Source organism: Hermetia illucens, chromosome 3, assembly GCF_905115235.1.
Source record: "Hermetia illucens chromosome 3, iHerIll2.2.curated.20191125, whole genome shotgun sequence".
Taxonomy (NCBI): domain Eukaryota; kingdom Metazoa; phylum Arthropoda; class Insecta; order Diptera; family Stratiomyidae; genus Hermetia; species Hermetia illucens.
In genome coordinates, this window is record NC_051851.1 from 52,593,816 (window position 1) to 52,616,500 (window position 22,685).

Sequence of the window (22,685 nt, forward strand, 5' to 3'; positions counted from 1 at the left end):
TTCCTTTTAATGTATGAGACAGATAATGCCTCTTTGCCAGTGAGGCCAGGCATTGATCCGTTCTCCCACACCATGAGTATCAGTTGATGAACCACTTGGTGTAATTGTTCGCTTTCATATTTCACCAACTCGGTGTAATTGCATCGGATCCTGGCGACTTATGGTTTTTAAGCCGATGAATTGCAAGGCCTGTTTCTTCTATGCTTGGTAGTAGTATTTGTTCGTCGCTTTCAGCTGGCGAGACTTCCAACTCGTCGATATTCTTGTTGTTGAGCAATTCATCAAAACACTCAATCCATCGCTCCAATATGCCCATTCTGTCAGAAATCAGATTTGCCTGTTTGCCTCGCCAAGATGAGCATCGAGGTGTATAAGGCTTCATCCTGCTAACTTATTGGCAAAACTTCCGAAGAAAGCAATAACATCAGTACAGGTGGCGATAGCGTTTTGGTAGTAGAGCTATTCTGCACGTTAAATATTGGGCCTTCGGAAAAGACGCATTGATATCTGCGTTTTACAGCAAACCCGACGTGAACGTGGTAAAAATTCCTATAAATCATGCCCACACACTCAATACGGTGTTGGCATTACCCTCTCAGAGGGTTTCCGTGATGCCATTGAAGAAGTCGAACCATTTGATGACCGGCTGTAGGTCTTTTTGGAAATCAGGTTTTTCTGATGCCTGACAATCATTTGAATTTCAGATTTTTCCTTGGCGCAATCACTTATAGACAAAGGCCCTATGGGATTGAAAACGTAACCGAGGAGTCAATATTGGAAAAGGGATCAGGTTCGGTGCTTTTGGAAAACTCAACTATGGAACTGGCCTGCCCTTTAGAAAAGCTATGATCATATTATAAACGGGGGTGTGTACATATACAATATATACGTCAGTTTACTGGCAGAGTAGTGTTTGCGGCAAAAGTCTTCTGACAGCCCTAAAACCAAGACTGCATCACAGCAGAATTCCAGTGAAATGTTCGCTCAAGGGTACAGCAAATGCCCGGAAACCGCACTTTCTGAACATCACACATCGCCGAGCTTTCATTCCTAAATGTGTAGAAATTCCACTTTCCATTACAAGAAAAAAGGAAACATTGCATCCTGTTCGACGCAAATGTGTATAAATTGTCTGTGTGTAAATATTTAAACGTAGAATATTTTGGGAATCTGTTTAGAGATTTATTAACCTGTCACACGAAATGTGATCAGGGAACGATAAAATACTGATATGACGTTCTTAAAATTTGCTAAAGATTTTATCTTTGCAATGTGTCAAATTTTAATTCATTAATGAAACTTAATTTAAAAATTCCGGTTTTCGTTTTGCTTCCAATGCTATTCTTAATAACTGTGACAACATGCCAGAAACCTTTGAAAAAAGCGCAACTTGGAGATTTCCCTAGTCTTGTAAGTGCTTCTTCTAGACATTCCCAATTTTTGCTTGCTTATATCACGGGTTTTACATCGTTTTAGGTGATCGTGATATTTGCAGGTGTCGGTCCATTATGCACTGGTGTTCTCATTAGCAGTGTGCATATTACACTTCCTGGACACTGCGTCATGGTCGGAGAGCCAATTTTGAAAGAGTTTGCGGTAATAGGATTTGCAATTTCAAAATGATTCCTTTTCTGTTAATAGACGAAATAATTTCCGCACGTGAAGACAGTCGTGGCTGGCGATAACAACTGGAAAGGAGGTGGTCGATCCAGGGAAGAACGAAACATAAGCTGGGTTTTGCTTCACCCAAAATATAATTGCCACACGTTCGAATATGATATCGCCGTAATAAAGGTAAGGTGTAAGCGTCATAGTTGCCCTACGTATTTTCACTTAATACAGATACAAATTTGGAAGCGAGTGCCAAAATCAATAATCTCGTTTGAAAAAAAGACAAAATACTCCCAGTATTAGTTTCTGTATATATCTAAGAAGTCAGAGTTATATCTTCAGCGGGCTTCGCACGTTTGCCGTTTATTGTAAACTCCAAATCTCCACAAATGTTTGCTTTGATTTTGCGTATTAATAGCCTCAAAGGTGCAACTAAGTTGTCAAGCACACTGTTGGTGCGAGCGAGATTGCACGTCATTACACACGGTCCGCTGAAATGAGTTTCGACTCCTTCTAGAATTTCACGAAAACCTTTCATTTCTCCTCTACTTTTCTGCGCCAAAAGCCCCAAGAGCGACCCATTCGTTGGTTAGCTATGGAAATGTCGCCCCACTTCAGTGTTTGACCTTTCCATTGCCACTTCCGCCTTCCGACTGAACTGACTTGAATGCCGACGAAGTTATTTATTGAAAAGTCAATCCAAGTAGGAGTATAGGGCCAGCGTACCGATATCACAAGTGTTGATCAAGGCTTCGAATCTTTGAGTAACAATGGTGGTTTCCATGTGCAACACCCATTTAGCAACACGGGAAGCACATTAGCAGAGAACAGATTCAACTTGATTTCAGTATTGACATAACTGCATTTTTAGATTTTAGGCAAGGCACCGAAGCGAGCTAGCGCTGTCATTTCGTCGACTGACATCCCGTTTGGAGACATCGTAGGCAGAATAACGCATTCTAGATGTATTAATTGATCAACGGTTTCGATGCTCTGCCCATTGATGCAAACAGGAAGAGTGCCTTTGTTGGTTGTGGTAGAACCGAATTCTACCATACTTGCCTTTTTCAAATCATCCAGAAGCACTCGACCAAGCTCCATGAATTGATGAGAGAACCAACAGGTGTCATTAGCATAGTCAAGGTGTTTCAGCAAAGATATCATGGCCCATAAAACTCTTCCACGTCCTCTGGAAAATGCAACACGAACAATGCCATCGGCAACAAAGCTAAGTAATATCGGGGACCAGCAACAACTCTGGCGGATTCTCCTTTCGGCTTGAAATTCTTCTGAGATTTTACTGACACCTGAAATCCGCGCACTGTTGCCAAGTGACCTCAAAGGTGTTGAAGTGGTCAATACAGGAGCGGAAACCAGGCTGCTCTGTCGATTAAGTTTTTGAGATGTTTCTGGATGCTTTCCAAGATTATTCTAACAATTATCCTGGTGGGCGCATAGAGCACACAGATACTGTCCAATTGTCGCACTTAAGATGGGTGCCCTTCTTTGGAATCTTTTAGATCGTCAACTTTTTTGGAATCTTTTGGATCGTCTGTTCCTTACATTTTCAAGGGAAGGATACGGCCAAGTACCACCTCTTTACCTGCTCGTCCTTATGGATGATAAGTTGGATAAGTTGGTTTATGACAACATAGAGGTTCTTTCATGATGCGGTATACAGCTCTGAAATCGCTCCCCTCTGCGAGAGCTTCAGCTTCCCTGACAAACACAATAAGAAATTCCCTTTTGTCTGAAGCCACACTACGTTCAACTTCCTTGGATTTCATTCGCCGCGACATATATAGTCTTTAATTGTTTTCGTTCATCAATAGCTGATTAGCTGAATCCTAAGACGCTTTGGGACTTCTATTGATAGCATGGCAAAAGGAGGTACCAAAACGATTCCACGGAAAGATAATTCATATAATTCATTGCATTGAAAATTTAGTTTAGTTTTAGTTTCTTTGTTACATACATTCACAAATTGTGGTAGTTCGTTGATCCGCCAAGAGTGGTGGAAATTATTTAAGCTATTCATTTTAATATTAAGAAATCCACCGGGAAATTTACTATTCCCAGAATGATCTCGCGTTAACGATCTTGACTACAATACGGTCGGCTTTCAACTCGCATTTGTAATTACCTTAAGGGAAAAGTCCGTCCTCCTACCGTAAGATATTTTTGAATACTCATAAGTGCAACTCATAAGGTCTATATTTAGCTAGCTCTGTAATGAGCAGTACCTGCCAATCTACAGTGCGAAAGCCGAGCTACTTGTGTATTGATCTCGTCGCCTCGGGCTCTTATTTCGCTTCTATATATATAGCTGCCTTCATCCCTTGGTGCGGTGTAGTGCGTTAACCAGACCTACGCGTCATCGCTCGCGGTTACCTGAAATGCGCGTCAGCTCTCCTCACGACTTCTCGAGACGCTCACACCCCTCCTCTACTTTTCGACGTCAAGGGCCCATGAGGCGATTCACTCGTCGGCTGCACTGCACTGCACTGTCCACTGCATGGAATGGCCCGCAATACAATTGTCGCTCAATGTGTGACCTATCCACCGCCACTTCGGTCTTCCTATCACCTCGCGTACGAGTGCTAAGCCTGTGCGCCGACCAAGTCGTTCGTTTGAAATAGTGTTAGGATAGCGTACTCCGCTGGTATGACGCAGATAAGTAATTGAGCTTTTGAGCAACAGTAAAGTTCACTTTCCATGTCCTTCCTAGATATAGAAATTGGTCGATGCTTTCGATGCTCTGATCATTAATGCAGATGGGGAGAGTGCGAGATTGAGAACCTTGGTCTGGTGGTGTTTATCTTCAGTCCAACTATCTACTTCTTTATTTGTCTTTCTTCCCAAATTTAGAGCCATTTGGCCAAGGTCTATGGCCTGATGAGAGAGCAAACAGATGTCATCAGCGAATTCGCGGTATTTTAGGGAATATTATCGTCCATTGAATTCCCCCTCGTTCTCCCAACAAGACACCATGCGAACGTCACCGATAACTAGAAGAAATATTAACGGTGATAGGATGCAACCCTTGCAAACTCCGCTTTGGAACCCAAAATCCTTCAAGATTTTAGCTCGCTGCGACACGTGACATTTTGCGCCATCCTATGTCTCTCTGAAAATAGATATTAGTTTCTCCAGAATGTCCCTCCTGCGTAGTGTACTCAAGATTCTCTCCCTGTTCACGCTGGCAAAAGCTTTTTTGAAATCAGTGAAGAGCAGGTGCAGCGAATATTTAAATTCTACGCACTGTTCTAAAATTATCGATAGGGTGTTGATATGGTCAATGCAGGAGGGTTATGATCGGAAACCAACCTACTCTCTGTCGATCAAGCTCAAAATGTTCTTTGATGCGTTCCAGGATTATTTTAGTATTATCTTTGCTATGGCAGGGAGCACGCAGATACCCCTCCAATTGTCACACTCAAAACGTGAGTCCTTTTTAGAATTTTAACGAACATCCCTTTTTTCCTCTTCCTGGGAAAAGTCTTGGATTTCCAATATCCATACGAGTGAAAACAGCAGATCTGCAATAACTGCAGGGGCAGCGATAGATAACCTTGCGGGAAACTGTTTGAGGGCTAATCATTTCATCAGCTATCATGTTTCTGCTGTCTAAACTTATCATTTGGACTGCATTGAGTTCGGTAATAATGAAGCTCAACAACAGCCTCATTCGTGGTATTAAATTAAATGTCTCGAGTGCTACTTTCTCAAGCCAGCTCTTCTTTTAACATTGGTTACAGAGGTTCTGCGAAGTCGTTGTAGGGAGAAGGGGTTGAATTTGGCCACTTAAATCACTCCTAGAAACTAGCCAGCTGAATAATATGAAAATGGTAATGACGATGCCGCTATAATATATTTAAGTCCGCAAATAGTTCGACAGAATATATTAGTCTAGTAGTAGCATATTACTATATTTTGTAAATCTACTGCAAACTCTTGAACCCTTGAATCATTAGGAGTGGCATACGCCATAGTTCGAAACGATATTGGAAAGTTTGATAGAGATCTTACTAGTATTAACATGAGGGCCATCATTGCGCGATTCACCTAAATTTGCTGTATCTTAAGGCATTACGTGATGTCGCTTTTACCAAGCACTCTAATAATGTGCCATTCAGAGTTCCCAATTGATTTACAATCGCTCCATTTTGTTGCCATCTTTGTATTACGAACTGGTCACCTGCAATAGTCAGACTAAATTCTAAATAACAGTGATCTGAGAGTGCGATTTCATCTAGCACTCGCCAGTCTCTAATCAATTCTAACAACTTGGTAGTTCAGATTGTTAGGTCAATTACTTCACTTCTTCTTGGCCCCACGGACGTAGGGGCGTACCCTCCATTTACGGCCATTACACCAGCTTCTTTCCTCTAGGATTGCATTGGCTACTGGCCCAACAAATATGCTGAGCGTTCGCATCAGAACCTATTAAGAGTTTAAGGCCACTTGATTCCGCATACTCTAAGAGATCCCTTAGTTCTTGTGGTGGATACAAAGGGACATAAGGTAAGTAAGCAGAGGCAACTATGACGTTTCTCCTGTTGCCATTAACAGGTACTGTAAGTTGATCGCAACTAGGTCTTGGGAACAGAACTGTATCAGCATGGTTGCCTCTAACAATTTTGTTATCAGGACGCAGGCCTACGGACACGGTGATCTCTCATCGAACGAGATCCTATTTCCTTTGACTGATCCAATATCACAGATTTTGTTAAAACGAACAACCAGAAATATATTAGGACAGTCTTGCAACTTTGCCGGACTTGCAGTGAGCAGATAGGAGGAGGCTTTGGCATGCTGCAGGTCAATTTCACTTAACTTCCTGTTTGTAGACATAAGTGTAGTCTAATATGAAAACTGCTATTCACTGAAAAGTCTGTTGCGTTCAGTGTGGATCTCATCGGGGTTTGTCCCCACTTTTCGCTGAAAGTTCTGTTTTTTTGCGGCCGATTTCTTCAGATATCGCCACACTTGGTGGTGTAGTAACGGCCATGTCTTTATTATCGCGATACTTTTTTCGCAATGCCGGGCTGCATGAATCTGTTTCCGCATATCGGAATTAAACTGCCAGCTTGCTTTTCTTCCGCTTTTCCAGGTAGAGGCGGTGGAGAAGGTTCTGATAGACAAGCCTGTATGCTGCGCTTTCCTCTTCCGTTCCTGGGAAGAGTTAGGCAATAGTTTCACCGACAGGTCGGCCGCAGTTAGGTTTTCAGTCCCTCTCATCAAGGGAGTCGCTGCACTATCTTTTCTGAAGTGGAAAGTCTGTCTTCCACTGATTTCTCCGTGGGGGAACATAAATCTGGTGTGGCCTCGAAAATAAGTGCCATGACCACGAGTTGGTTTCTAAAAGAATGAATTTGAAGTCTCTGTACCACTTCCATTGCTTCCATCTACATGTGTTTTTCGACACCCTTAGTGTACTTGTAAACTACTATAGGCTCGCCCACCACAAAAAGGAGGAACAGAGGAGCACAGAGGAGCAGCAGGACTATCCTAGTCAGTCTTATTAGTTTTGTTGGGATATTGGATTCTCCCGCATGGCCGTGTGCAGTATGACCCTGACGAATTTGACTTTGTTGACGGTGAATACACTTCAGACTTTCCTTGAAATTGTGCTTTCTCTTGATGATAGAAACTGGAAAAACGTCATTCCTTTTTTTAATATAACACATAAAATGGTTTTTTTCTAGGTAATTGCACCGTTTCCTCTAACAGAATATATAAATTTAAAGGCTATCTCAGATGCGCTCCCAGAATTAGGAACGCATTGTGTGGTGGCTGTATGGGGTTCAAGAAGGACGGTAAGCAAGAATTAAGGGGGTCATCTTTTCTGTTGGATCCGAGGAATAGATTTTTCTGGCATCAGTTGTGTTTACATACAGTATAGCAGTGTATTTAGGTGTCGTGATTTTTCGATATTCAGAGTCATTTGGCAATTACAGTATTAAACAGGTGAAGTGTCCTATATCAGGTCCGAACGACATTCGAATGACCTGGCTAGAATAGAGAAAATTGAAGCCAAAACCTTACATGTGTTTCTAAAGAAACCGAAGGTTTATTGTTAATAATCACATTCTAATTTTTCAATATGTTTTTCTCGAAACTGCATATTGAAAATCGAGTGCCACCATACACCAAAACCTATCTAATGAAATTCTCTAAAATGTTCACCACCTATTGAGAAGATACTTCTACAGTTCGCAAACTCATATAAAAGGCGATTGAATTGGCGTTTTTAAGGCTTTGTGTAAACAAAAAACCTTATTCAAATCGGTTCAATATCTCTCTGTCCGTCTGTCCGTTTGTCCGTCTGTCCGTCTGTCCGCCTGTCCGCCTGTCCGCCTCTCCGCGTGTACGCCTGTCCGCCAGTCTGTTAGACCCGATTTACTCAGAAACGGCTGAACCAATTGATACAAAATTTGTTAAGAACATGTGGTCTGTCTGTCCCTTTACATGTCGCTAGTGGCGCCATTTTATGTTAAACATTAAGGAGGGCTCCCCATACATGCGAAAGAAGGGTGAATATTTTTTTTCACAGAACATGGTCGTGTGAGGTATCAAATGGAGGGGCTTAATTCGAAACTGATCTTTTTTCGGATATTGGGTGAAACATAAGGGAGATAGGACACAAAATGTGTGTCCCAAAAAGTGAAACGGGTCTACCTACCCAAACCAACATTCTGAAAAAAACCACAGTGACGCAGCAATATTAAATCTAGGCCTCAAAGTACATCCCATTACGATATCTGCACAAATAAAGTTAATAATGGCATTACCATGTTTTAGAAATTTACCGGGAAACTGCCCCCACCCTTAAGACAGAGCACAAAAAATTTACGTTCCACACTTTAAAATGCTGTTTAGTTTTTTCTTTAAGATTAGCACAGCGCCCTTTATCGTGGCACCCGAAAAGTACCTTTTGTTAGATGGGTGTGCAAGTTGTTCCGTACTTCAATAATTAATTATGATATCGGGCTGGAAAAAATGTTACACAGGCTCAAGACATTAATATATATATGGTGAAAAATTAGTATTTGTATCTTTATCCAGTTCTTCACGAAAAAATTCCGAAAAAGCGAAAAAACGGCCTTTACACGGGATGGCCCCCTTAAGTTTATAGTAATTTTGAACTCTTGCAATGTCCTATAGTGTATCTTTATGAAGGGTTCATTGCGCTATGCTAAGGTTCCTGTGATTCGTTTCGAAAGCTGTTCAAGACCGCCTGAACTATTCATCCGATCTAAAATGATTTGTGCTGGAAATTATCAGGTGAATGGGCGGTGTAGTGTAAGTACTAATTGTACTTTTTAAACAATCTTTTTTTTATTCTTTTACTGTAGTTAGAGAAAAATGGCTTTCCTGACAGTTGTCTGAAAGCATGTTGTTGTTTGTTGCAGCAAAGCAGTGTGGGTCCATTGTTTTGTAAAGGCTCTCTTCATGGGTTGAATACAGGTGGCAAGACGTCATGTGATCCGCTTCATAATAGTTTGAAATACACCGCAGTATACGCTTTTCGAAACTTCTTACAAACAGCAGTTGTTCGAAGAAGTGGTGAACCATTGGTTATAGTTCAAGTTTCGGGGTAATAATGACTCAATATTTATCAAAGATTTCTATTCATAAATGTTAACTCTTTTCAGCTCGAAGAAAAGTCACACTCGCATCTGGATTTTATTTGGTGTTCTAGCAAATACTTCTTTAATTAAAATTCTTCGCATTTGTCTTATTTAACATGTGTTGGTTGATTTTCAAAATTTGTTGCGTAATTAATGTTTATGTCCTTGAAAACTAAATCAATAAATTGGTTTCAGGTTTCTTTGTGACTGAAGTGTTTATTCATTGTCAGGGCCAAGGAGTTTTCATGAATAAAGGTATTCTACGTCAGTTTTGGACCACACATAGTCACGTGATTAGCTACCTTGTTCTGTAAGTTCATCTTCATCTGGCCTGGATCTGTTTTTTAGATTTTTCGATAAATACTGAAATGAACTGCGCTTTAATTGTTTTTAATAGATGGGACAAAATGTGCCTCTAAACATGTCACACAGACGTGGCCGTTAACAATGAACTCTGGGTTCGAAAAGTCAGAGGAGTGAAGATGTGGCCGTGAGCAATAAACTCTGGGTACCAGGTGACCCTCAGTTTCTACTAGTCTTGTCTTGGCAAAAAAAAAAACTCTGCCCAGATAGACTTACTTTCTTCGGTAAAACAAGGGCTATTACAGCCAAATATGATGAACTCCAAAGAGAGATTTTTCCCTTATTCAAGTGGGAATCAATCCAATTAGGCTTAGTCCTTAACAGGCGAGTCAAAGGAGTCCTCATCTGTTATCACTCCTGACCCCGGCCTCAAGTTGGCGGTATTTGTTGAGGACCTGAGGGAAAAAGCAAACCAAAGCAACGGCGGAATTCTGACGATCCCAGCTCTTCGGCCCAAAAGGCTGCGAAAAGGGCTCGGCTAGCAAAGGGTTTAGTCTTCATTTTCACACAAGGCTATCGAAGCTAAGAGAAAACTCCTTCCATGAGGAAACACTTGCTAGCTGTATGGTATTAAGCATCATTTTGAGTCGGTAGGTGTATTCCGTAAAATATTACAGCTAAACATTCTCGACGAAAGCATGAACCAATGGCTCAGACAGTATTACTTTTCCCTGAACGATAAGTGCGAGGGTGCGTGACTATCCCTGAAGAGGGTCTCGAGGCTGCCATCGTTTAAAAAGTGCTTTCTCTGGCTTTCAGAAGAGCAGCCTAATAGTAGCGAGGTTTTGGGAAAACTTGCTGCCCAAAATAACCACAATACCTCCACCTCGATGCTACTGGCAAGCAAAGCAGGAAACAAAGCCGATAGGCCGGCCCCTTTCCTTGCTATCGGCGTTTCTGAAGCGAATGTAAAGAGGGTACTACGCGCTTAGGACAGTCACGTTACAAGTGTCGTCTCCTAACACCATTGAGGGGGACGTGCCGCCGGGTGCATAATTATCTAAAGCGTAGATGATGTGCCATATTTTTTAAAATAGTTTGCAGCATTGTTGTTTTGCCGCACTTATCAGTCGCCAGATCAATAGTTGTGAAATACTCACACACCACATACAAGAACCATTCTGATTTGTTGACGGGAAGGCCAGGCGCTTAAACTTTGGACATGCTGACCTGCTGTATGCCAAAGGAAGTCCTAGATTTCATGGTGGTTTCATAAAACCTATAGCTTGTCGTGATTAACGACCTCTGTGATCTCAAACCACAACGGCCAAACTGACCATACAAATTTAAAAGACAGATTCTTTGGATGCTCTCTGTGGAAATTCCGGTGGAATATTCATCACAGCTATCCAATATGCCTAAAGTAAACACATGGGGTTAAAAGTAGGATGTTAATCCTAACGACATCAATGCGAGATGATCGATACTACAAGAGTTTCTGATGGGAACAGCACTGCAGCTCCTCAATTTTTGCACTTTCTTCAACCTTCCTGAAATTGCGATTCTTCTCACGGAGTATCAAGCGATATCAGGTTCTCGGATCATAGCCGCATTGATTTCATAATAAGTGTATATCAACCTGCAACCACTCTCTTAAGGAGTCCGCGAAAGATAAATTGGGCGACGTATAAAATACAACTATCCGCCCGAATTAGTATTCACAGGAGGCGTATCAAATCCATGGCTGGAATTGAAAAAAAAAACAACCCGGATGATCATAATTGGCATGAGAAAAGCTTATGAAGAGGGCTGCCCAATCAATATGCCGAAGAGGGGTAAAACAACGTGGTGGGACCCGAGGGGAATAATACGAATGCTCCTCAACTGAGCTCTCAAATCTGACTCAGTCGCTGGCTGGAATCGGTACAGCAGTTTTATAGAAAGAAAGTGCTAAAGAAGAACAAAAGGTGGGCTAAACGCTCATCATGGAGATGCTTTCGTAAAGAGACTAACTCTCTTGAGGCAGTCTAAGTGAAGGAAAGTAGCTGCGTTGCCTACGTTTATAATGTGGAGTCACAGACTCTGGCATGCAAAGTATGATGGAGCGAGTAAAACGGGCATCTAACTCGTTTAATAGATAAAAGTCTGCGGGTCCGGGTTGGTATTATTTCTGCTGCAGTAATGGAGGGAATGGATCCTCTGGCTCTACATGTTCGACACGACGACGGTGCGACATTTTTGTTATCCCTTCAGAAGTAGGATAAGAAAAACCCGGCAGGCCTTTTGACGCCTTTCCTTCTTTTACCAAGTAATGTGTAAGGCACGATTAGCAATTATGTTTTATCAAAAAGAATCAAATGTAAAAATTTGTAAAAAAAATTAAGTTACTCCAACAAATTGATTTGAAAACCTTATTTGTGGGTTAATAACCTGCTAATTTCGAAACTAGCCTCCGACCGAAACCTCAACAGCACTCCGCTAAGGGCTTCATCTTAGGCTAGGAACTTTGCCTATTGAAAACCATTCTTGATCGGCTTCTGCGGTTTCCTAGAATGCTTGCTTTCCCCAACTTGAGGAAGAATTCCGGCGATATAGGCAGGATATTTTGACCCTAAGCGAAGTGAGGTTGTAGGACTTTGGGGAGTACTCCCCCCCCCCTCATCTTTCGGCATTGTAATTTTGTACTCTGGTATGTGTAGTGATAACAAACGTTAATACGGTATAGAAATGCTGTTGGCGGAACTCTGCAGCGTTATTTTCGATGTGTAAGAGAAGAATGATTTCTATAAACAGCTGCACGTTCATAAAGGTGTCGCAAAATTACCGTGATGAATCCTCTCTTGGCCTGTGGGTAGCTATCCATAGAAGAAGCCAACTGGGCTCTGATATCGGTTTGCTTGGGTATATAGTGGAGGGGATAGTCATTGTGACCGCGCCAACAGTGCTGAATTTTTTTTTTGGGATATGAGGGATTCACATCCACTTGATGACCGGACTTTAGGATCCTCATATCCAAAACAAAAATCTACTTTTGGCTTGGCATGGGCTCAAACTATTGGCGATTTAAACTTAGATAAAGTTCGCACCGATATCGTGTTCCACCTGTTGTCACTTTCTTCGTCTAATGGGTCGCCTCTGCCCTGGACGAAACCGTAGCATTAATCGTCTTTCTAGCGCTGAAATGTTTGTAGGCTTCTATAATTTTAACATCGCAGCAGCGGTCCAGCAATGCGATTTTTTTTGCTGACAAAACAACACAAAACGTGAATAATCCATCCAAGAATATTGCCGAGCATTAGGCCGCCATCAGAAATGCCTTATTTCTAGCTCAGGTGGAGTTGTCGGCCACACCCCAAAAGAAACATTACAAAACCTGTTTGACTGCGGAAATGTAGTGACGGTTCGGTGAATGTAAGGGGCTTAGAGCTCCGCTTATTGGAGCTCCGTTATCATGAAAATTTATGGAAAGGGGAGTGAAATATCCAAGAATTCCAGTATTGCGTTCGTCGCCATATACCGCATCACAAAAGGACTTGCAAGTGCATTGGTTCTGTGAAGGATGTCAGCGTTGTGCTTCTCATAATGATGATTGATCATGAACAGCTAAAGAGATGGAAGGAGCGCAACACTGCAATTCTGAATCGTATAACCTCCTGTGATGTTCCAGCTCACGTCGATGATATAGCAACTACTGTAACATGCGGATACGAATGAAATATAGCCGCTGGCCTCGACAACTTTTTGGCAAGGGTGTTCCTTGCTGGCCATACCATCTCAACAGAGTTGCCCATTTTGATTTTGAGAAACTTTTTGACACCCTGGAGAAGGAGTGTATATAGCGCGCCTTGCCAGAAAGAGGTATTATGGTGCAAAATGCCCCGTGCTACTCCCGAGTGTCTCGGAGATTTGAAGTCCAAAGCACTTTAGCCCTTTGGGATACCGCTGTCCTTTTACATGGAAGCAGTGGATAGGTAAAAACTTCTCCTTGCACCTGGAAATTCCAAACTTTCATAAATTTATGTCTGCTCCGTTTCAATGGAATATTCTGGGTAGATAAATAGTTGCAACAGCACACAGAAGTTGCAATGGCATGGGAATATATATGCCGAAAAGCTACAGGTCGATAATAGAAAAAATTGGAATGCACTCTGAAAGTACCACGCTGAATACACAGGCCCGATGATCTGGGCAATTAAAGCCAAACTCAGCACAATTGTGAGGAGCTTCACAAAATAAAAAGACTTCGTCAACGAAGATATGCCAGACGGCATCCCAGGATGTCCGGAGGTTTCAACAAGACAGAGAGCTGCCCAAATCGTAGGACTATTGACATTCTTTCTATGCTATTGCAAATTATCCCCCTTATTTTATTGTCCCTCCCTTATTTTCCAAAGGAACTATAGGGAGTGGAAGGTTGGAATTTTAACCGACGGCGGGCAGACTGTACTGCGTTCAACCAGGTGAAATCTAAACTGGTGCGGAAATGCCTTAATATATCGAATACGACAGGAGTGCAGAGTACCTAGATCTTATTGTGCGAGCCAGGAGGCAATATTTGATTAGAATACGCTTGGCTTCCACAATAAGATCTAGGAACTCTGGGCACGAGTCCAAAGGACGTAGATCTTATTATACGAGCCAGGAGGCTTTAACTAAAATAGTCCATTTCTTTGCAAACCACAATTTTTAGGTACACCGGAACATAGACTAGGTTTTTACAATCAATACTCGATAGATGAAATTATTATAATTTATTAATTTTAAAGAATCAGTAAGAACAAATGACTATTTACACGTTAGAGGCAGAAGAGAATCATCTTGCTTCATGTGTTTCTTTCTGCCCTTAACTCATGGCACACTTTCCTCGCTAGTCCTCCACTCCCGTGGCGAGCTCTACAAAGTGGATAGTTCCGCGCCATCTATTTGTTCGCATTCGCAACATTCGAAATAAATTCCGAATGCTGCGAATCGTGCCGCGCCACAAGGCCATATTTGATTAGAAAGCAATGATGCAGCAGATAAACTGGGCAGCAGAGGAGAAGTAACGTCGCTATGCGGGCCAAAACCCTTTTATGGTATCGAAAATCGGATCATGGCTACGACACTTAAAATGGAACAGGAATGGTTGAGGAAGTTGTGCTGGCCGAACCTACCAGTAATGAAGCAGTCCTGGCAGCTCATGCGGGAATGCGAACCCAAGCTCGCCCAGAATTGTTTAAACCTGATCGAGAACAGGCTTAGCAGCATAGTTGGAATACTCACTGGTCATTGTAGTATCATCTGAGGAAGCGAGGGATACCTGCGGCCATTGTCTACAGCTTCTATGGGGGAGACTTCTAGAACCTGAACACATTTTCGGCACTTATGCAAAGTAGGCTAACGCATTATTGGGAGCATCTTCCTAGAATAGCTCCTTCAGGGCACAGTACAACTTTCCTTGACAATATTATTATATCACTGTCGGTCGCAGATAACAACTGAAAAGAAGAAACACCTATGATGTAAATAATTAGACGATTTTTCTTTTTCATCATCATTAATGGCACAACAACCGACATCCGGTCTAGGATTGCCTTAATGAGGAGCTCCCGATATCCCGGGTTCGCACTGAGGTCCGCCAATTCAATAAATTTAAGCTGTTTGACATCCTGGCCTACGCCGTCACTCCATTTGAGGTAAGGATTTGACGCGTTCTCCTCTACTACTAGCGATATTGCCCTCATGAACTTTCCGTGTCTAATCATCCTCACCCATATGGATTAACTGACTCGTCCACCACAACCAATGTAACCAGATTTTATCCACAACCAGACGGTCCTGGCATCGCTCATAGATTGCGTCGTCATATAAGATAAAGAATCGTCCATTCTCTTAAAGGGGGTGACATTTTTCAAGGATTCCTGTCTCTAACGCGCTTAAGAGTTCACAACTTTTCTTGTTAAGGACCCAAGTCTGCGAGGATTATATCAGGACCGCCGAGATCGTTGTCTTGTACATCACGAATGACTTTTAACAAGGTTCAAAGGAATGCATGATAGGGCATCCCTTGCCATAGATTGTTGTTGAGGATAAATGGTCTCGAGAGTGTAACCCTGTGACTTTGATATGGCGCCGCCCATTGGTCAGGGTCAGCCTAGTCAGTTTTATGAATTCCGTCGGGATATTAAATTCTCTCATGACATGGAGTGATTCCTCGTTGCCTGTCATCAGGCATTGACTTACTGTGTCACAAGTGGATCATAAGTTAATGAATCACTTGATGTATTTGGCTGCCTCTTTATTTTACCAGTTCGCCTGTGATTTTATCGACACCTGGAGACATTCGATTCTTAAGCCGATGAATTACACGGACTGATTGTTTCATGTTTGTTGGTGTCATTAATTGTCTGGCCAATATTCAGCTTATTGAGCAATTTGTCAAAATAATTAACCCATCGCTCCAATATGCACATACGAACGGAAATCAGATTTCCCTTCTTGTCTCGGCAGGATGAGCATCGAGGTTTTTCAGGCTTTATCGTGCTGACTTGATGATAAAATCCCGGCGGCTGGGGCAGTTGTTGAATGTAATTTTCAAGTACACAAACTGGTCAACGCTGTCAATGTTTTGTCATTGGATTACCTGGGCTTGTGAGTATTCACCTTCATTCATCTTGAACGCATGCCTACTTTTGGAAATCCAAAGCTACTTGGTTAAATTCCATGAATGTTAGCATTTTAGGTCACGATAAAATTAGTTCCTGTGGAATGGCCCTCTTGCGTAGACATATTTACGCTGCAGAAAGCCCTTCCAAATCGGTTTAGAGTAGGTGAAGCAGATATATCCAAACACGATCACTGCCCCAAAATAATCACTACACAAGCTATGCTTCACGTCTAGAGATTTTCCGGGGTACAACCGCTCAATCCCCTCACGTCCCTCTCCACTTGGGGCCTTCACTACTCCATCCTTGCCAATCTGCCTTGAAATCCCGCAGTTAGCCAAATCTAATGGGGCCCAGCTTTAACTGCACCGCGAAAGGTAGCACTTTTGATGGAGGCTTAGTGCACATCAAAATTCTTCAATGAATTATTCAAAATACCGTCAGATCAGCAAGATAGCTTTTCCACAGGCGAATGAAAGTTGGTTCCCGAAAGTGCACGATGCTGAGCGTGGAAGCTCTCCACCCTCTACGAAAAAATGCCGATGTGGTTGGCGAGTGAAGGCAGGCAAGCAATCATCAAGAGATGATTTCGCACGAGGCTGATGACAGCGTCTTTCTTGCTTCGCATATTCATGAGGCAATCCCAAAACCTATTGTTGATCATGATGTGGTCGATCTGATTAGATGTATGTTATCAATCAGTTGATTGATGTTCAGTCAGCCTAGTCAATTTCAGTTTGTAAATTTTCTTCAGGCTATTTCCTTAAATACTATAAATGTTTTATTTTCCTATCATTTTGTTTGAGAAGACATACAGAATTTAAGGTCAGAGAATGCTACCAAGTGTATTATTTTGAGATCAATTTCAGTTACTTTCGACTTCAGCCCAGATAATTCTCCTATTGGTGTCCACCCAGATTACAACGTGGGGCTAAAAATAAAAATGTCAAAGGAACTGCATTGCGTTCGATAATTTTTCGTTTATTGTGGCTGTCAGTGTTCAATTTAATTTCTGCAGTTTTGGACGAATTTGTTTCTCGTTATGTTTGTTAATTGGGGCGTTCTTCTTTTACTTTTGGAATGTTTGTCCAATTACCCAACCGCTGGGATAATAAATGGCGTGAACACACAAATAAAACACTTCCCGTATCTGGTATGTAATTGCAGATCCTAGCAGTTTTATAGCTTATTAAGATTGTGCGTATATTTTTATTCGCAGATGCAAATCCGTAGGAAACCCTCTACTTTTCTTTGCGCTGGAGTGTTATATGCCAGACATGCTGTCCTGACTGTGGCCCATTGTGTATATAGATACTCAAATGAATTGAATCCTGATGACTTGGTATATATGCATATTTAGAAAGTACATTTTTTCTTTCGCGTTCAATGGAAAGGCTTTACCGCCAGTGAGCAATTAGATGCATAAATTTTAATAGGACCTTTCGATGGGCTTCACCGAAAAACTACTTTTTATTATTTAATGTGCTCAAGCTGTTGAGGATAATTAACTTATACTTTTTAGTTGGTAGTTGGTGGGACGCAAACCACAAACGGGGTACCAAGATATAAGGAAGAAGTTGCTGCTGTTCGATATCATATGAATTTCGCGTCAAGATTTACAACTCCGCAATGGGATTTAGCAATGATTCGGGTAAAATTTCTAATCTGACATTTTATACCGCACGCTAAGGGGTCGAAAATTTCTTTCTAGTTGAAACATCCATTTCCTCCTACTCACGATATTAAAAACGTTCCTATCCATTGGGTCCTACCCGTTTCCAGGGTTTTCTGTTTGATAGCTGGTTGGGGAAGTAAAAATGCTGTAATAAAAACTTATTTGTTCGATCACGAATTTTCTGTTATACAAAAATTCACTCCTAGACACATCCTCATGTAAAGCAGGTAAAACTCAACTACGGTTTTCTTACTTCCTTAAATGCCGTGAGCTGCCCTTATAAAATTAAAGATATCTTGTGTGGAGTCGATAAGGAAAAAAAATATGCTAGTTGTTGGGTAAGTTGATTTTTTTTACAGTATTAATCGTTGATTGTACAAGAACACTAAATACATCCTTTCATTGTCCTGCTCGTTAAGCGGAGTAACATGACTCGTTAAAATGTTGGTTCTCTTGAGCTAGATTTGGATGAGGGAGATATACCATCCACTCCGGTTGAAACAGTGGTTGAAAATTCGCAGTGCTTTAGCTTCTAGATTATATCCGTTGTTATCCTTCAATTTTTCTTTTTATTCCTTCTGTCTTTTATTGGAGTATTAGTCTTTCTTTTTCTCTGTAAATGTACCATATTTCTTTTTCGGCCAAATATATGATATTGCCCTATTCTAGGCTTCAACTTAGTATAGCCTGGATGCTTCTGCGACTTGCCTAATCGTTTCACAAAAATTTTCTGTAGCAATTTCGTCTTGCTTCTCTAATCGTTTTGCTATACGCTGCCAATCTGGTTTGGTACCATCGCTAGACCTCGGTTATTCCACCAGATTGAAAAGTTTTCGGAGCTGTGTTCTCATAAAACTGAGGTACTTTTCTTGATGAGGCGACAGTCTTAACCGGGCAGTTGGTGCGATATGCGTAAATGACGACACAGTTGGGATCTTTTACTATTGGCGCAAGTTTCAGTTCGCTCCTAATACCACGAACCATCTCTAGATGGACAATTTTATTGCTCAGGCACCTTATATAGAAATTCCTATCTGTTCTCCTGGGATCCCCTACAATCCTCTTTATTTCACAGTTGCTCTCAACATCGAATCTTAAGAGCATCTGCTAGAGATACGTCTAGCAGCTCCTGCTTGAAATTGGTCACGAATGTTGGTGTGTTGTCGTATGTCCTGCTAACGTATTGCTATGGATGAAATCAAAAAGGTGCTTCCCTTTTCGATTGCTTTCGGTGCTTCCCAAGATTTTGGTATGTGAGTTGGCATCGTAGTCGAGGAGAAGTGGTACCGTCTTCCTTTTGCAGTACTTTAGCGGATGGGATAGGGCAAATGAGATTTCCCTCCATTGTGTGGGAATCTGTAATTTATATGACACATGTGGTTTTTGATTGTCTCCGGGGATCCGTCATCTACTTGGATAGCCAGAAATTTGCTTTCGTCAGCCACGTTGCTTCTGAATACAGAATGAATCAGACAAAGAGGGAAATCTGATTTCCGACAGAATGGGCATATTGGAGCGATGGGTTGAGCACTTCGATAAACTGCTGAATAATTAGAACATCGGTGAGTTGAAGGTTCCGCCAGCTGAAGACAATGGACAAATACTGCCATTACCAAGTATAGAAGAAACAGTTCATGCATGGCTTAAAAATCATAAGTCGCTAGGAGCGGATGGAATTACTGCCAAATTGGTTGAATATGGAGGCGCTAAATTACACCAAGTGGTTCATAAACTGATGATATCACACAGTGAAGCAATTACAGAAGTATCTCGTTGCTAAATGACAGTTATAAAATATTCTCCGCTATCTTGCAAGGCCCGATAGCCTCATACGCCCCGATCATGATTGGCCCATACCAAAGAGGCTTCACTCCAGGCAAATCAGCAACAAGTCAGATTTTCTCTCTGCGGCAAGCGATGGAAAAACTGTTGCAATATGGACATCAGTTGCGCCATCTTTTCATCGGCTTTAAAGCCGCCTATAATAACACAGCTAGCGTAAAATTGTACACGGCCATGAGAGAATTAGATATCCCGGCGAAATGTATAGGGCTGACTAAGCTGACCCTGACCAATGTGCGAGGCAGTTAAAAGCAGCAGAATCACTCTCTAGACCATTCGACATCAACAACGTTCTAGGAAAAGAGGATGCCCTATCATGCGTCCTCTTTAACCTGGCTCTAGAGAAAGTGATCCGTGATGCTGAGGTAAATGCAAGAGGTACGATCCTCTTTAAGTTCACCCAACTACTGGCCTATGCTGACGATACCGACATCATGGGAAGGATGACCCGAGACGTACAAACTGCCTTCATCCAGATCAAATAGGCGGCGCGTGAGCTTGGGCTACACATGAATGAAAGCAAGACAAGGCAACCAACCAGCCAGCAACATCAAACCGCACTGGTCAAACGGGAAGAATAAAGATAGGATACTACAACTTTGAGACCGTTGATAATTTCTCCTATCTAGGGTCGAAAATCACAACCGATAACAGCTATGATGATGAAACCCGCGCACGGTTGTTGTCAGCTTACAAATACTGTTCCTCTCGAAACGTCTCGCCATAGGGTCAAAGCCTTTACTGTACAAGACTATGATCTTGCCAGTCCTCATGTATTCCTCGGAAACTTAGGTTCTTAGCAAGAAAAATTGCGAACTCTTGGCCGCGTTCGAGAGAAAACTCCTCCGAAGAATTTTTGGCCTCCTACATGAGGATGGCCTACATAACGACGAAATCTATGAGCGATAGCATGACCGTCAGGTTGTGGACAAAATCTGGTTCAATAGGTTACGGTTGGCGGGTCCCTTAATCTGTATGGATAAGGATAATCCAACCCGGAATGTCTATAAGGATTATAGCTATGGTAGAAAAAGAAGCCGAGACAGACCCTGCCTGAAATGGAACGATGGCTTCGGCCGGGCGCCATACAGCTTTTAGGGATATCGAATTGGTGGATCTCGGCGCAAAACCGGGATGTCTGGAGTTCCTTATTAAGGCAAGCCTGGACTGGATACCGGTCGTTGCGCCGTTGATTATGATGACTTACCCCCAAATTGTTGTTCGCCCGTATATAGTACAATAAAGGATGTTAAGAAAGTACTTCTTGAAAAGTAGGGGTTTTTTTGGCCCTGGAGTCATTAGAATTGGGAGTGCCTTTGTAATTCTACTATAATGTTTAGAGAATCATTTCGAATAATAACATCGAATTTCGTGATTTGCCTAGTTTTGAACACCAACTCTGATAGGATAGTTTCCGGGAGTACCTTTGGTATGTCGAGCAGATGGTGGTGTCCTAGATTAATTTAGTAATTGATTGCTGCTTTAAAATGCTCACAGCTTAGATGAAGTATCGTTTTTAAGTGATGAATTAATCATTTAGGGCAATATCTGGCCATCTCGAACGATTTCTTCGAGCTTTTCTACAAAACAGAGACGAAGCTTATATGTTACATTCTGATTCAAGTTAGTCTCAATTTCTACTAAAATTTTCCATCCTTTATTTAACAGGGCGATGATGGTGGTCCATTTATGTGCGAGGGTAAATTCACAGGATTGATTTGGGCATGCCATCGAGCTTGTGATCACACACCGGAAACTATTGTCAATGCCTACAGTAATAGAAGATGGATAGAATGGATAGCGCACGTGAACCCGATCCCACCGCAAGGACCATGAAATTATCTCTGCAAATATTATCATACTAAATGAGAAAGTTTAGAAATTGAAAAGCAATGAGGACGAATTTTTGCTGGTGTATATACGATATTAATAAATTAATATTATATGTACAAATAATTTGAATTAAGTTTGAATAGTTTGGAAATGCTTGCAAAAAATTTATTTGATTTGTGACACTACTGCCTTTTATTGGCGAAAACGTTTTTCTATGATGCATCTAAACTTGGCCTAGAGAGACCATAAAGTACCCAGGAATATGGGTCTTGCTCCAATAACTACCTCTTAGAGGAAAACCACATAAGAAGACTGATTTTCACGCATGTTTTAGGAATTTTATTAGTGGGAAATTTTAATTGAAATTCGATTAAATTTGGGCATTAAATTAGTCATAGTTCGAACAACTTTTGAGAATTCTTTGAAAAATTTAAGCCAAAAATAAGGGAGTTAACAACATTATCCTGTTAAAGGTCGTAACGAGAATTCTCCAACTGCGGGACTTGTAGCGTCTCTAATTTTTTTCTGAAACCAAACCTTTTAATTTTACATTACTAGTTTGTTTTCTAAGAATATTAACCTCAATGTAAAAATAAAAAAAAATTTGTAGCTGTTGGAAAAAACCTTTACACAAAATCATCATCTTTAAAAATATGACATTGCCCCAAATGTTGGTTCATATTCGTGGTAATTTTATAAAGAACTATACTTGCAAATTTCATAATAATCGGTTCATTACTTTTTTAGCTAGAATTTTCGCAAATGTGAAAAGTGTCATTTTGCGAAGAGGCGTTTGAAAGAATTTTTTTTGGAAAGTTGCCCTTAGTATATGAACACTTTTCTCACTCTTCTGTATGACTCGAGAAACTTGGTGAGATTGTAATTTATCTCACCGTGCTGTGACTCCAACCACTCCTTGTGGTCACCGACCCTTTCCAGAGCATTCTCAGCCCCCTTGCCATCTATTTACATCTCCCTTTATTTCGGCTTTCTGCGTCCGCGACAAAGGGGAGATGGACCTGACGTTATATATGTTCGTCATCTCATCCGCTAGGATTTTTATCTGCATTATTCCCGTGATAGTGAACGCAGCATTATCTGAGATAGTCCTGAAGTCAGAGCACGTCCTTAGAGCACTCCTTG

The 22,685-nt window shown here is 41.5% G+C and overlaps 2 protein-coding genes across 6 annotated transcripts; both read left to right on the forward strand.

Annotated features, from left to right (window-relative positions):
* The first annotated feature begins 999 nt into the window (after positions 1-999).
* On the forward strand, positions 1,000-9,452 carry LOC119652302 (trypsin-like). Of its 4 annotated transcripts, none has more exons than XR_005249529.1 (7): positions 1,000-1,410; positions 1,477-1,596; positions 1,666-1,794; positions 7,320-7,430; positions 8,779-8,916; positions 9,082-9,211; positions 9,270-9,411. XR_005249529.1 is itself a non-coding variant. In XM_038056304.1 (7 exons), exons 1-7 carry the CDS (start codon positions 1,294-1,296, stop codon positions 9,358-9,360), a joined length of 891 nt encoding a protein of 296 aa, XP_037912232.1. In that variant the 5' UTR covers positions 1,002-1,293; the 3' UTR covers positions 9,361-9,452. The 4 variants fall into 4 exon arrangements, 3 of the variants coding, with proteins under 3 accessions (XP_037912234.1, XP_037912232.1, XP_037912233.1); XM_038056304.1 differs by having other exon boundaries at positions 1,002-1,410; positions 9,027-9,211; positions 9,270-9,452; XM_038056305.1 differs by having other exon boundaries at positions 1,006-1,410; positions 8,794-8,916; positions 9,027-9,211; positions 9,270-9,452.
* Positions 9,453-16,920: 7,468 nt separating this feature from the next.
* On the forward strand, positions 16,921-21,626 carry LOC119652445 (serine protease 55-like). 2 transcript variants are annotated; one of them, XM_038056589.1, is made up of 7 exons: positions 16,921-17,017; positions 17,110-17,345; positions 17,412-17,534; positions 17,715-17,843; positions 17,904-18,014; positions 18,074-18,205; positions 21,378-21,626. In XM_038056589.1, exons 2-7 carry the CDS (start codon positions 17,235-17,237, stop codon positions 21,543-21,545), a joined length of 774 nt encoding a protein of 257 aa, XP_037912517.1. In that variant the 5' UTR covers positions 16,921-17,017; positions 17,110-17,234; the 3' UTR covers positions 21,546-21,626. The 2 variants fall into 2 exon arrangements, with proteins under 2 accessions (XP_037912517.1, XP_037912515.1); XM_038056587.1 differs by lacking the exon at positions 16,921-17,017 and having other exon boundaries at positions 17,061-17,345.
* The last annotated feature ends 1,059 nt before the right edge of the window (positions 21,627-22,685 follow it).

Bases quoted from the DNA above. Each gene is read 5' to 3' on its own strand.
- LOC119652302 (XM_038056304.1), top strand. From the start codon at position 1,294: ATGAAACTTAATTTAAAAATTCCGGTTTTCGTTTTGCTTCCAATGCTA. The intron at 1,411-1,476 runs GTAAGTGCTTCT...ACATCGTTTTAG, and splicing joins TTGGAGATTTCCCTAGTCTT to GTGATCGTGATATTTGCAGG. The intron at 8,917-9,026 runs GTAAGTACTAAT...TGTTTGTTGCAG, and splicing joins AGGTGAATGGGCGGTGTAGT to CAAAGCAGTGTGGGTCCATT.
- LOC119652445 (XM_038056589.1), top strand. From the start codon at position 17,235: ATGTTTGTTAATTGGGGCGTTCTTCTTTTACTTTTGGAATGTTTGTCC. The intron at 17,346-17,411 runs GTATGTAATTGC...TTTTATTCGCAG, and splicing joins TAAAACACTTCCCGTATCTG to ATGCAAATCCGTAGGAAACC. The intron at 17,535-17,714 runs GTATATATGCAT...TATACTTTTTAG, and splicing joins AATTGAATCCTGATGACTTG to TTGGTAGTTGGTGGGACGCA.